Consider the following 13852-nt stretch of genomic DNA (forward strand, 5'->3'; position numbering starts at 1 on the left):
ATCCAGTGCTTTTATTGTCCCATAAAAAAACATCTTAGCCACCCCTGTGCCACTCCTTGCAAAAAAGCCTTTCTCCGCCTCTAGCGGTGGTTAACATCCAGTCATTTTTTTTAAATTTAGGGACACATTAACATTATTGGTAGAAAAAATGAGCTTATTCTAGCCACATTTACATGGACATAAGTTATAGGAATGAATGGACAATTTGAGTAAAAATGCGTCATTTAAATGCCCCAATTGAAATATTCTGATCTGATTCAGCTCAGAAAACATGTTTGTTTATGGTCTGTTTTATTATTATTATTATTATTTAGGGAAACTTTACAACTTTGTACGTCAGTACCTCTATTCTGAATAAGTCAGGTGCACGTAAACACTCAACATGATCAGATCAATTAATTCTGTGCCCACATATACAATGCATTTATTATTTAATCCAAATACATATCAGATCAAATCATTTTGCACATGTAAACAAAACAGTTGAGATTTTTTTAGACTGCATATAAACCTGAAAATAACTCATTTTCTGTGTAAAGAATGAAGTTGCCCCCCAGTGTCTCAGGATGTTAAGAACGCCTCTGCAGAAATCTCCATCAGAAGCTGAATTTGGGGGCTTTTCGTTTCTCATGTCGCGCCTGTTTTCTGCAGACTCTCCGTGGACTAAATCCACTCCGGGTTTTCCGTCCTGCTCCGGGCCACCTTCTCCGTGGAGCTATGTGTTTTTGTATATGTGTGTGTGAGAGAGACGCTGACTCCTGTTTAGAGCAGAGAGACGCAGCCTGCGTTCACCGAGGGCGAGCCGCGTGATTTTTCATCCTCCTGGATTTTACGCGCGGCCAGACTCCCCCCCTCCGCCACCGTCTTCCTCCACGTCTTTTCTCCTCTCGTCTGCGTGGGAAGAAGAAGAAGAAGAAGAAACACTTTCACAAAAAAGAGAGGGGCAAACGCGTGGACACGCTCTCCCTCCCACCCCTTGCCGAGGTCGTCTAGCTTTGGGAAGCTTGGAGACCCGTTCTCCTGCGTGGCACAAGTCTGGTGTTTTCTTTCAGCTGCGAAGCCAAAGCGACGAGCAAAAGAGGAGCTGGGAATTATTATTATTATTTTTATTGTTATTTAATAAACAACAACAATTGTTGGCGACCTTAAACCATCTGAGCTGACTGGATCAAGGAAGGAGGAAAAGAAGGGGGTTTTCATTCATTTTCCAACCTTCCAGCCACCACCCCTGTGGATCTGTTCCTGCCCCCACCTTCCTCCTCCGTTTCCCCCCCTCATCATCCTCATCCAGTGTTTCTCACTGTTGTGGAGCTTTAATTTCTGTGAAGCTTTATTTATTTCTTTGTGCTGGTGGACTTTTGCCGTCTGGATTTTTATTTTTGTTGTTGTTGTTTTTCTTGTTTTTGTTTTTCATCTGAACGGCAGGCCTGAACGCACCGGAGGCGCGCTGCTGTTTTCAGGAGATGGAGAATGAAGATGGAGATTACCATCATTTCTTCAGGATAAACACTGGCCTGTGTGCCACAGCAGCCAAAGTGCACAGTGACCGAGAGAAACAGCAAACTGTTTTTTAGTATTTAACAACAACAACCTTATTTTTTAAAAAAAAATATATATTTAATGTTAATTTCAAGCCTGGAAAATCGAGCACGCGTTTGCAGGCTGCCTAAGAGCAGCCTCTTCTAGGCTACTTTATTCTTATTCTCTTTTTAAATTATAAACATCCCTTTTTTTATTATTACTTTTTGCTAGAACTGGGTGTTATTTTGAGTTTTCTGCCCCACATTTTTTTTCCCTGATTTCCCTTAGAGGAAAATAATGATCTGGAAGGAGAGATCAGTCACACCGATGGGCAGCCTGACCTTGTTTTGGGGTTTGCTGCTGCTGTCTGTCTCCACTATCAGCTCCACACATGGAGAGAGTGAGTATTTGTTTTTATTTTTATTTTTTTCACCTGAATGGAAGAGTTTTGACAGGAGGAGGGCCTGGAGGCACAGTGCGCTTTGGCTTTACCCGGTTTAACCTCTCAGGAGGAGTCCGCCTGGGTGGAGAGAGAGAGATGCAGGAATGAAATGGCTTTTGATGGATATCTGGGGGTGAAAAATGTTTTCGTGGTGATCAGTTGGAGGCTTGATGACGAGCCCAGCTGCACCGTGCTCGTCATTAAAACACCATATGCGCTTTAAGGGACCATGTGGTCCAGCTGCCATCAGTAGGTGACCGCATTTAACCCAAATATTCAGCAGATTCTGTCACTTCCTTGATCTGCTGATGGCTTCTTCTTTTTCGTTTGGATCCAAACTACAGCCCAGATCATTTTTTAAAAAAAAATATTGGTTTGATTTATTTTTATTGTTTTGGCCGTCAGGAAGCAGAAGATGAATCCAGGGAGCGGAGCTGAAGGTTACTACAACCATGTGGCCATTTTGCATTTGGTGGTGTGGCGTCGCTGCGCAGCGCACGAGCAGCCAAATCCTGCTCATTTTAACGCCCAGAACCCCCCCAGTGGCTTCAGAACACCAGTTATTATAAACAGATGAGCAATAAAAATCTGCTCTGAAGCTACTCAGCAATATGTGTCTGTAGGTATTTAATATTCATGAATAAAGCCTTGATTATTTTTGCACTATCTACACTCAAAAACAGGATTGTGAACATTTGGTTCTTTTAACCTGTAAAAAAAATAATTGTATGACAAAGAAATTAATACGAGAATTAGGAAGGCAGTTGGGGCTATTTAAGTTTTTATTTACTTTGATTTATTTCTTTAAAGTTGCTGTTTTTTTAATAAAAAATAGTGTCCCATTTAGTTTTTATGGCCTCATTTCACTCCTAGTTGAAAACATCATAAATGCCGTCTTGTGCATAACAAACTCCTGGTGTGCCGTACTATATCGACGCAAATTATATCAAAATTAATTCAGCCAAGTGCTGATTTGTGAATGCGACCCATGATAAAACGTATAAAGATATTAAACTTTAAGATGAGACTGATTTAAACTAGAAAAGACAGCAGTAGTTTCCCCGTGTTTGATCGCTGTCGACCAGAATCTTCTTCAGATTGCTAACCGTGATGGTTTTGATTTGTTTCACATTTTCTGAATTATTTTGACAGCAGACGTCACCCACGAAGCAGCTCTGGGTGTATCTGTTTGGCCTGTGGCTCAGAGATTGGGATTGTGTGCTGAAACATGAACGGCGGTTGTTGGCGTCACACACATGTAAAAAATAATGTTATTTAACGCTTGAGGTGGGATCATCTCAGCATGAGAAGGAGACGTAGACTCCGCTGTTATTCACAATTAATAAAAACTCGTATTTCGTTCCTTTTGACCTGTGATTTGACCTCCGTCGTGTTATTTGAACCCTTCTGAGATCAGAGGGGGAACTTCTGAATGCAGTCAGGAAGGCTCGGGGGATAGTTGTTGCTCTCATGTCACCGAGCTCTGTGCTTTAGAACATATCAGCCCTTCTACAAATAAGGAATTTGGTGATAAAGGCTGTGGAAAATGTCCGGATCTGTGTTGCTGCTTTGCCAACTCGTGGACGATGTTTAACGAGCTGCGGAGGTTTCAGAGTTTCCAGCTCCTGTCACCACGTACTAGAAAAAAAATAAATAAAAATCACAAATCTCCAAGAGCTCTATTTAGGGGTTAAAATTTCCTGTTCGTTTTGATATCTGTCCACACCAATAAAATGTAGTTAGGCAGTCTTTTAACTCTCACCGCAGCAGACTTTCCACGCCACGGCGTCCAAGTATGCAGCTTCTAAATGCGGCGGCGAGCGCGAGGACGACGGAGCGGGGTGTTTGGAAATAGGCCGTGCAAAAAATACACTTGTAGCAAGAGAAATGGACTCTTATCAGGTTTGGTTGATCAGAATGGACAGACAGGCAAGTTATGCCTCCTAATGCCTGGTTCATACAGCAAGAGTTTAAAATTGTCGTCTGATTGTCAAAGACTGACAGACCCCACACATGACGATCAAGAGTGTATGTTTAGGTCTACCATTGAAGGGATTATGCTCTGAAACCGTGCAAGTCATTTTCAGCAGTTATGCTTAAACATAAATATGACACTGTAAATTTTGAAATCAGGTCAAAGTTACCTGAAGGCAACAAGAGAGTTGTGGCTGCGGACTTAACCAGTTAATATCTATTGTGTAAGAGTAAATGATGTAATATTTATTGTGGGGGTCATACCCCCTTAACTCCCCAGCAAATTACGCCCATGATGACGATAAAAACTCAGATATGACAGGTTCGATCCTACAGTGTGTGATTTCCCTCACCAACGTTCAATCGTCAGACAGGAAATCACAAAATTTCTCGAGATTAAACATGAGTTCAGAGTAAACGAACATGGCTAACGGGGAAGAAGCAATGGTGATAGTTTGTGGGCTGTTTTTAACAAAGAAAAAAAAACAAGAAAAGATGTCTCAGACGTTCACCAGACCTTCTGATGAGCCATGCCAGTTGTTGGCTACACGTCACATTCAACAGGCTGCCAGCTCGTTCATCCTCCGGGAACAACACACGCTGGAATATTGGGCCAAGACATCCCACATGTTGAATATCCTCCGATTTGAGGTCGAAGCGGTCTCTACATCAATCACACACCAGACACATGACAGGGATATCTCATAAGATTCTCTTTAGAGCATCGCAATGATTGTGGCATCCTTAAGAGTGTCAAAAGGCCCAAATCTAGCCAGGAATTGGCAAAATTGCCGTGTGAACCAGGCATTAATGGAGTGATGCACTAAACCTCGTCTCCTGCAACAAAATTCCATGTTCTGTCTACTGATTCCTAAAGATAAGTGTTCCTGTTCGGTTCTTTGTATTAAAACAAACAAATGGCCAAACCAACATTCAAATCTCCCCTTGCTCTTGTATCTGAGGTGACATTCAACCTTCACACCACTCATCACACCTGCAGAGATCATTTCCTGTACTTTACGATGAGTTTTCTGTGTCGGTTAGTTGGTTTGTGAACACGCTCCTTCAGGCTGCCAGCAAAGGTTTAAAAGACTTCATTTAACTCGTTATTTCAACTGGCTCATCACTACATCAGTCGCATTCAGTCTGTGACTGACAGCACATCAGTATCTAACTTCCTGTTTAATAACACGTATAGATTTAACAATTTGTGTGACAACAGACGACAGTCTCTTTATCAGATGAGTGCTGTGAAAACATGAAAATATTCAAGTATCATTGTCTTTGTTGCTTCCAGAATCTCACCTCCAAGACTTTTTTTGTTGCATCATGTTTATCATGTTTTTGTTTGTATTTGTTTTGATAAGGATGAGCAGTTCAGGTACATATTTTTACAATTTCAGATTAAGGTGTTATCAGTGGTAATTCTTTCGTCCAGTTATTTTAAACTGGCTCTTTCAGTGTATAAAACAATTCCCTTTTCAGATTTTTGTAGTTTAGTTTCCCTTAATCCATTATCAAAGTGCATTATTTAACAAAAGTCAGGTCGCAGCGACTTGTAATGCTGCTCTTCCTGCGAGTGTGTGCATGCATGTGTGTGGGGGTCCTTGTGTGAGAGTTGTTATGACGAGGAGTGTAGAGTTACTGTTTGGGGTTTTCGGTGATATCTGAGTCGCCGTGTTTGAAGTGAGGTCCGCTGAAGGGGAAGTGTGGCCCCACCAGACCGCTGGTCAGATGACTTGGAGTATGTGGCGGATTAAAGGCAGCTTGACGTGGCAGGTGCAAGGTGATGTGATGGCACAGTGACAAAAAAAAAAAAAAAAAAAAAACTCAGTTAAAACTTTGGATTTGGAGCTCGACACACAGTCTGTCGTTCCTGAATCCTTCAACAGGAAGTAAATATTTGTAGTTTTCCTTTAAAATAAACTGCAGAGAAAGATCATTAAGATCTTTTGCAGTGAGATTATGTGAAAAAGTAATTAACAATTAATATTTTTCCTGATAGCTTTATGAACAACCTAAGCTTAGAGAAATAGTGATAGAGTTTAATCCTGACTGGATTGATGACTAATGGCTAGTCTGAACAGAGACAAGACTGAAGTAGGTTGCTGCCATAAAAAAAGATTTCACAGGGATACAAATGTTATTTTATAAACCTTTACACCTCTCTATTTCAATGTTACATCAATATTCCTGCGGAAATATTGATATTTTAGTGAGAAGCTGCACTTGAAGTGCTACAGAAAGCTGCTACTGCTATTCTTGCTCACAAATAACTAAAAGATTATATTTAAACAAACTTGATGTCACTATAAAGGTTTGTAAAATAGTCTTTGAATGAACCACAATAAAATATTTAACATAAAGTTGTTTTAAGATGGCAGCAATCCACTTTGATCTTGGTTCTGCTCAGACCAGCCATTTACTCATCAATCCTGTCAAAATGAAGCTCTCCAACCAGAGGTCATTCAGAATGCTGTCTGCTACAGGTAAGATATTAATTGTTCATAATCTTTGTTGGGTCTGTTCTGATGTGAATTATTGCTTTACATGTCAATTTTATGTTCCAGGCAATATGCAAAAAAAAGTGCAAGATAGAAATATTAAAAAATAAACTTTTAATTGCAAAACATACAACTGTTAAACTTTAATGTGAGGAATTTAAAATAATAGTTTTCAAGCTGAGTTGATCATCTACGAAATGCTGTAATATTTAGTAAAGTCTGGATCTCTTGCTGAGGTATTTCAGACAATAAACATGTACAAGTTTAACTTTATCTTTTTTTATATAAATATAAACAGAGATTAGCACATACTGAAAAAGATTATTTGCAATGTTTGCTTGTTCTGCATAATCAGGAAGGTTAATCTTGTACCTGCCCTGATCAGATGAAAATAAGTTTTCATCCTCACTGCAAAAATAATAGTTTTCACTGGAGAGCAACAGTTTTTAATATGATGTATAGTGTTTTAATGAACTAACATAATATTATAATTAACCAGAGAATTAGCATTTTATGCTAAATTAATGCTTAATGTGACTTTTTTGCAGAAAATAAATACAAAAAGTGATTTGTAAAATTTTGTTGTAAAATAGCCCCCAAAAAGTTGAAATTAGCAGAAAAGTAGCTGAAAAAGCTTAATATAGCAAAATGAAGCAGAAAAAATACATTTGCTGAATTAATCAGTTGAAAAAACTAGTTAGAATTGTCACAAAAAGGTGAGATTAGATGAACAGAGCTACAGTAGGCTGAAAATAACTAAAAGGAGCTTAAATTACAAAAAAAACATCTGAAAAAAAGCATAAAAATAATTAGATTAGCTGAAAAGAGCAAAAAAATAGCTGAAAAGCAAAAAAGGGGTAAAATTAGTAAAATAAAATAAAAAAGCTGAATGAAGCTAAAATTAGCATAAAGAGTAAAAAAGCAGAACCAGAATAAAAGGTGAAAAGTGCAGGAAAGGTTGAACTATTCTGAGAGATTTAAATAATGTTTAAGACGACTTCATTCATTTTCAGTGAGAACAAAAATGACAACAATTAGATATGTTAAAATGTATAAATTGCTGAAGTAAAAGTCACCTGGAAGAAGCTTAATGTTTTGTGTATAAAATTTTCAAATGGCACAATTGTGGAACAAAGATAGGTGCTGAAAAACTTACAAAAGAAAAATAAATCATCTCAATAGTGTGACATAATATTTCTCTGTGTAATAATCGGCTCCAGTTCTTCTAAAAAGGGTTTGAATCCCCACGCTGTGACTGATACGGCCGCCAGAGTTGTAGGCCTTCAGGAACTTCAAGAAAAAGAAAGAGCAACAAATGTCCTCAGACTAACCGTGGGTGGGAGGAATTTTTTAACAACTTTTCTGGAGTTTATAGCTGGTTGCCCGCTGGAGGATGCTCGGTTTGTGGCCCGTTAATAAACAGAACAGCTTCAGGTCAGGATTTCAGTCTCATGCCTGTAACCCCGATGTGTAGATGGTTATTTACACGCAACAGCGTCTTCGCTGTTTAGGAATGACTTCAAGATCGTTGTTTTTCTTTCTTCCTAGTTTAATTTTAAACCGAGGTGCTCGCTTGGGGTCATGTTTGCCTGCGCTTGTGCAGGTGTGTGTTTGTGTGTGTTGACATCTCCACAGAGAGCCGGGGCAAGGTTTATCAATCATAAACATGAGCTGATGGATCCCGTTACGCTGCGGAGATATGTGTGTTTACTCAGCAGTGTGAAGAGCAAAGAGACGCAGGAGGAAGGGACTGACATTTGTGTGCAACGTATCGCTCCATGTGGACACCGGAGCTGAAACAGTTCTTATGCAATTAGACTTAGTTTAAGTGCTGTTTTATTATTATTTTTTTTTACGACATGTAGATTTCCTGGAATCACACGAGCCTTCAGGGTTAGTTAGAGGCAACATCATTCTTGGTCTTTGTGCAAAGAAATGACTGGAATTCCTGCTACTTAACATGCCTAATGGGAAGATTAAGAGGGTTTTGTCATTCCTCTTTTCTTTTTTTTTGCATTCCCATTCCAGCCCCTTTTGTTTGAGCATTCCAGTCTTTCCTCAAATTCATTTAAAGGACAACATTTTCAGTTTGCTGGCCTTTCACGCTTCTCGTTAGCTTGGCTGAAACCTTATCTTTCCCTGGCCAGAAGCCCCCCCTCCTTGATTTTATTAATGCCCTCATCAGGAAGTGGAGCCCAGAGCTTCTCTTTACTAACAAACAAATTAGCCTTTGTATCCGAGTGGCTCCACCCCTCCTCCCTCGCTTCCCCGGCTGCTGGAAGAAGCTGGAGGAAAATTCTCAATGAAACAAAGAAGACATGCAGCTCGATGGCTCACAAGTAGAGCCCAGGGGCATTGGTGTTGATTGGAGAAAGCAAATACTATTTTCTACGGGAGTAATTGTTTCCGTTCTAAATTTGGACAAGTGAAACACCCCGTCAGAAGCAAATATAGCCCATTCATCCTCATAAACAATGCGGCTTCTATTTTGGGCTAAAACAAGGTTTGAACAACACAGCATCAAACGTGGCTTTTATTGTTTTGCATGTCGAGTCATCCTGAGTTTATATATGTTACACGGAGTTAAACATTCTTCTCCTGCAGCCACAGGCAGTAGTTACTAAATGTTGTTTTATGGCAGTGTTTGTTTACTTCCTTGGCCTTTGTCCTCATTGTAGTTAAATACTGAACAAAAGCTTCATAAAGGAACAAATTTCTGCACCGAGCTGCAGCTTCAGCTGCACAGCATTTGTTTATTCAAATGTCAAGTTAACATAGCATTTTCCTTTGTGTTATTAAACGAACAACAGTTTTTTTGTTATAGTGTGAGTTAAATGCCTGTCTTTAAACTTCCGATAGTAATTCATTCGTAAACTAGTCAAGTCGCCCATGTCCCACGATGAAGTGTGCTCGCTTACAAAGCCGAAATACCAGAACCAACAGAGTTACAACACGTGCTGCTGTCTCTCAGTTCACACATACTCGTCAACTCAGCTCTGTGACTACCTCTATTAGTGCGTAGTTCAGAGGCACGTCATTGGTGACTAAGCTTCAGCTCTTTCATCTTCGTTGTTCCACACATGACACCAGTGCAGGAAGAAGGTGTTTCAGGCCTGGCTTGAGACAGTTATGTGAAATAGGTTAATGAAAACCCTGACCCACTTTCATTTAAGCATCACATAACAAAAAATTGCGAGTGGCTGCATTAATGGGTAAGCATCTACAGTACAAGATAATATTCAAATGTGGGTCATTGTACACAGTAAGCAATTCTGAAAGTGGCGTATTCAGGATAGCAATCTAGTCAAAAGAAATGCTTGTTTCATAGTTCAACACTTCAAAATTGCTGAGTAGATTTAAGAAATGCAACAATTTACCAATTATTTTAGTCATATTTCTCATTTGAAATGTTACACAACAAAATGGATGTTGTCCTTGAGCCTATTTGATTAAATTATGTTTATTTGCTCTGACAAAAAATAGAAAATTGAGAAATGGTACTTTTAATTTTAGGTATATTATTTCATGTCATAAAAAAATATAAATGGTTGAAAGTTAAATGGTGATATGGCAATAAAAGCACCAGAATTTGTTGGTTTATTCACAAATAAAAATCAAAAAACCAGAAAACCAGACTTACTTCAGGTGGACTTTAATAAAGTAAAACATTGCCCTGAACTCTGACATTTCAAACTATGGAAATCATCAGGACCACATCCTCCATGCAGACAAAGGATTTTGTTTTAGTTCCCATTTTAAAAGCCAGTGACTGTTATTGTGATGCTTACAATGAACAGGTTGACAGATGAGGTCAGGCAGGAGTCCCCGTGAACTACAATGTTTGCAGGTGATACTGTGATCTGTAGCGAGAGTAGGTAAGCAGGTGGAAGAGAGCCTGAGGAGGTGAAGGTATGCCCGGAGAGAATAAGTCAAGCAAACTTCACCCTCGCATAGTTTTCCTAAATTCCCATCTCTTTTTTTGTAATGTAGTTACTGGCGTGGTGTGAGTCACTGCTTCTGTGTCAAAACTTGTTCACACACATTTTTTTGTGTGTGTGTTTAATGCTTGGAAGGCAGCATCAATAATATCACAGCTTGGCACTTTCCAAACACTACAAAAGCTGAGAGTTATCAAAACAAGACAGGGTTTTATTTTAGCAGTAAGCATTCCATTTAAGTCAGAACGTTACAAATCATCTGGTGTAGTAATTCACAGGATATCCCGCGGAGCTGTTTGCCATGAATAATAAGGGCTGTCTTTGTTGTTAAGGTTTATGTGAATGTCAGTGTGCCATCAGCGAATGCTCCCAGCACTGTGGTTTCTAGTGTTGTTTTCCGAGCTCAGAGAATTGGCTCACATGCAGGGTGAGGTTATCTGAGGCGAGTGACAAAACATTTTACAGGAAAATGGAGATTTCTGTGTTCAGATTCATAGAAAAGAAATGGGAAGTTATGCCTCCTTATATAACACTATATTACAGTTTCTTCACTCGTATTTAATTTGTTAGAAATGTTGATTTTTAGACAAAAATATCCTCAATAACCAGACTTTAAATTACTGTAGCTCAGGTAAGAATGTATACTGAACTGCATTGAGCCCCATAGGAACTGACCATTTGATGTTCTGATAGGTACAATTTAGCACCAGCTTTAAGAAAATGCTACGTTCTATTATTTATGTTTGGTATAAATAATGTGTAATGTAATTTATGTAAAAAAAAGTCTAAAAATACTTTTTTGTGTCTTCCAGTTTGCAGCCCGAGCATTGACATCCGAAATGACATCAGTGAATTAAAACGGCTGGAGAACTGCACGGTAGTGGAAGGCTATCTTCAGATCCTCTTAATTACAGAGAAGACGAGTAACATCAACCAGGAGGTCTTCAGCTCCCTCAGCTTCCCAAAGCTGACTGTCATCACCGACTACCTGCTCTTGTTTCGCGTCCCCGGCCTGGACAGCCTCAGCACCCTCTTCCCCAACCTTAGTGTCATACGTGGACAGAATCTTTTCTACGACTACGCCTTGGTGATCTACGAGATGACCAGCCTGAAGGATATAGGCCTGTACAACCTGAGGAACATCACCCGTGGAGCCGTGCGGATTGAGAAGAACCCAGAGCTCTGCTACCTGGACTCGGTGGACTGGTCTCTGATTATGGATGCCGAGGTTAACAATGTTTTAAGTGGGAACAAGAAGGCAAAGGAGTGCGACAACGTGTGCCCGGGCATCATGGGGGATAACCCTCTCTGTCAGAGGACGTCGATCAATGACAACAGTGACTACCGCTGCTGGACTTTGAACCAGTGCCAGAAAGGTAACCCCAATTTTCTTCTGTTTGACTTGAAACCCTGACCCTGAACTCAAGGCTGAATGTTGTTTGTAACATGGGTTTTCATCTGAGTAAATGCAGATGTGACTTTGATCTAAAACCCTGGTTTAGTCTAACAAACATTTTTGAAATTGTGCATAAGAGCGTGTCCGGTGAACCAATGTTGAGGGGTATTTTTTGGCCTTCATTTCCGTCAGGCTGCAGGATTGTCCATGGGCCAGTGCAAACATTTCCTCTCCATTTATTACAGAGACCTTGTCTTTAGATCGAGCTATTTGTGGAGTGAAAGATGGCTGCAGTACACAGCAGCAGGTATTAGAGAGACATACAAAGTTGAGGTTTAAGGAGCTCTGCCAAGAAATGAGGTAGTCTCGCAGTCTGGACCCTGTCGACTAAATATTTGCCTGGGGGGCGTTTTGCAACTCAGGGAAAAAAAAGGGGGGGAATATTGAAAAATCTGGAGGAAGGTTGTCCTTGTTTACCTTTGGCCCAGTAATAGGAGCATAAATTTTGTTTTTGCTCTACCTTACTGACCCTTTGAGTTGGATGTTTTTCCTTTACCATTTCACCTCCTAGGCTACATATGATAGTTTTTCCTGCTTTGTTGAGCTTGTTAACAGATGTAGGTCTGTCACATGTAGGCGACGTTATGCGTCAGGTTTGGCCGTGCACCCAGTTTGGAGTCAAAACAGTCGGATTGTACTGTAACTCCCAGATAGGGAGGCATTTTTGTGGTGAAAACACTGAAGTGGGATTATGCTCTGTGCAGTCTTCTTTGTTCTCTCATCTATGTGAAATAATTGTGGGAACGCCAACCCCTTGGCCACCCCCTACCATGTTATCCCTTTTGCTTTTTGTTTTTTTTTATCTTAAAAGCTTTGTGCAGATCTCATGGACATATTCACAAACAAACTTAATCTTTTTGTGGGAACCTGCAGAACAAATAGTGGAAATCAAGCCTGCGTCTTGTCCCCTTGTGACCATATCTTTCTTTGTTGAAAAACTATGGTGTTTATTGTTTGTCTGTGTTTATCCTGGGATGCAGTAATCGGCTGGAGTTTCCTGTATCGGCTGCTTGATTTATGAACAATAAGGGATTAAAAATTAGGGGTTATGTTTGGTAAAAATTGACTTACACAACAAAAAAATGTGTATTTCCCCAATGCAACATTGTGAAGATAGTTTATGAAGAAACGTTTGTACTGCCCGCTGTGCTGGTTAGTGCTTTTCTGTGGTGAAACACTTGTTGTCACACAGCAGACCTGGGAGCAGGGGGATTGTTTAGATCAGTTTGCCTCTCTCGGAGGCCGAGGTCAGGGTAAACACATTCATCTGGAAGGCCTTGAGGTTTCAAAATGGCAGATAAAGATGTCAAAAACTAGAAGTTTAAAAAAAGGATGTGTGTGTGTGTGTGGGTGTGGGGGGGGGGGGTAACAATCCGAATGAAGCTAAAGCAGACTGTCTTTTATTGTATCCGATTTTCTACCTGTCTTTTATTTAAGGCTCGAGGTGGCTCCTTCTATCTTTCTTTCCTCTGAGTATCCCCCACCTGTATTTATTTATTTATTTAGTTTTTTTTGTATAATTGCCTTGTTTTTCCTCCAGTACAGATGTTCCTTCAAGGGCATGACGTGGTTTTTTAGTCAATACAGCCTGGTCTCCTCTTTAATTACACTACATGAGGAGGAGTGCTGTCTGCTAGCTAACTACTTTAGCCTCTGGGCTTATTTTTCTTTCTTCTTCTTCTTCTTTTCTTTTTCCACATGTTGGTCCAGTTTTCAGATGTTACTCCCTACAACAGGTTAGGTTGTATTAGGCTACGTTCACACTGCAGGCAAATCCGACCCAAATCCGATTTTTTTGACCCATCTGACTCATTGATTTTTTTATGACAGTCTGAACGCGACAAATCCGATTTTTTCAAATCCGACCCAGGTCGTTTCAGTATGTGGTTTTAAATCGGATATATATCTGATGTTTTCAAAGTGACTGCAGTGTGAACGCTCATGTCACATTTCATCTGACGTTTTCTTCATCAGTGAGGTGGGGGTGAAGGATCAAATAAGACACTAACCTCAAGTC

The 13852-nt window shown here is 40.0% G+C and overlaps 1 protein-coding gene across 1 annotated transcript in view; it reads left to right on the forward strand.

Annotated features, from left to right (window-relative positions):
• Positions 1 to 743: 743 nt before the first annotated feature.
• Positions 744 to 13852, forward strand: part of igf1ra (insulin-like growth factor 1a receptor) — a 74831-nt gene continuing 61722 nt past the window's right edge. Inside the window, exons 1-2 of the mRNA XM_014003519.1 lie at positions 744 to 1921; positions 11192 to 11755. Coding sequence (XP_013858973.1) covers positions 1819 to 1921; positions 11192 to 11755 — 667 coding nt within the window. The 5' untranslated portion in view covers positions 744 to 1818. The remainder of the gene's footprint in view (positions 1922 to 11191; positions 11756 to 13852) is intronic.

The sequence above is a fragment of the Austrofundulus limnaeus genome, unplaced genomic scaffold (genome assembly GCF_001266775.1).
Source record: "Austrofundulus limnaeus strain Quisiro unplaced genomic scaffold, Austrofundulus_limnaeus-1.0 Scaffold19, whole genome shotgun sequence".
NCBI classification, from domain to species: Eukaryota; Metazoa; Chordata; class Actinopteri; order Cyprinodontiformes; family Rivulidae; genus Austrofundulus; species Austrofundulus limnaeus.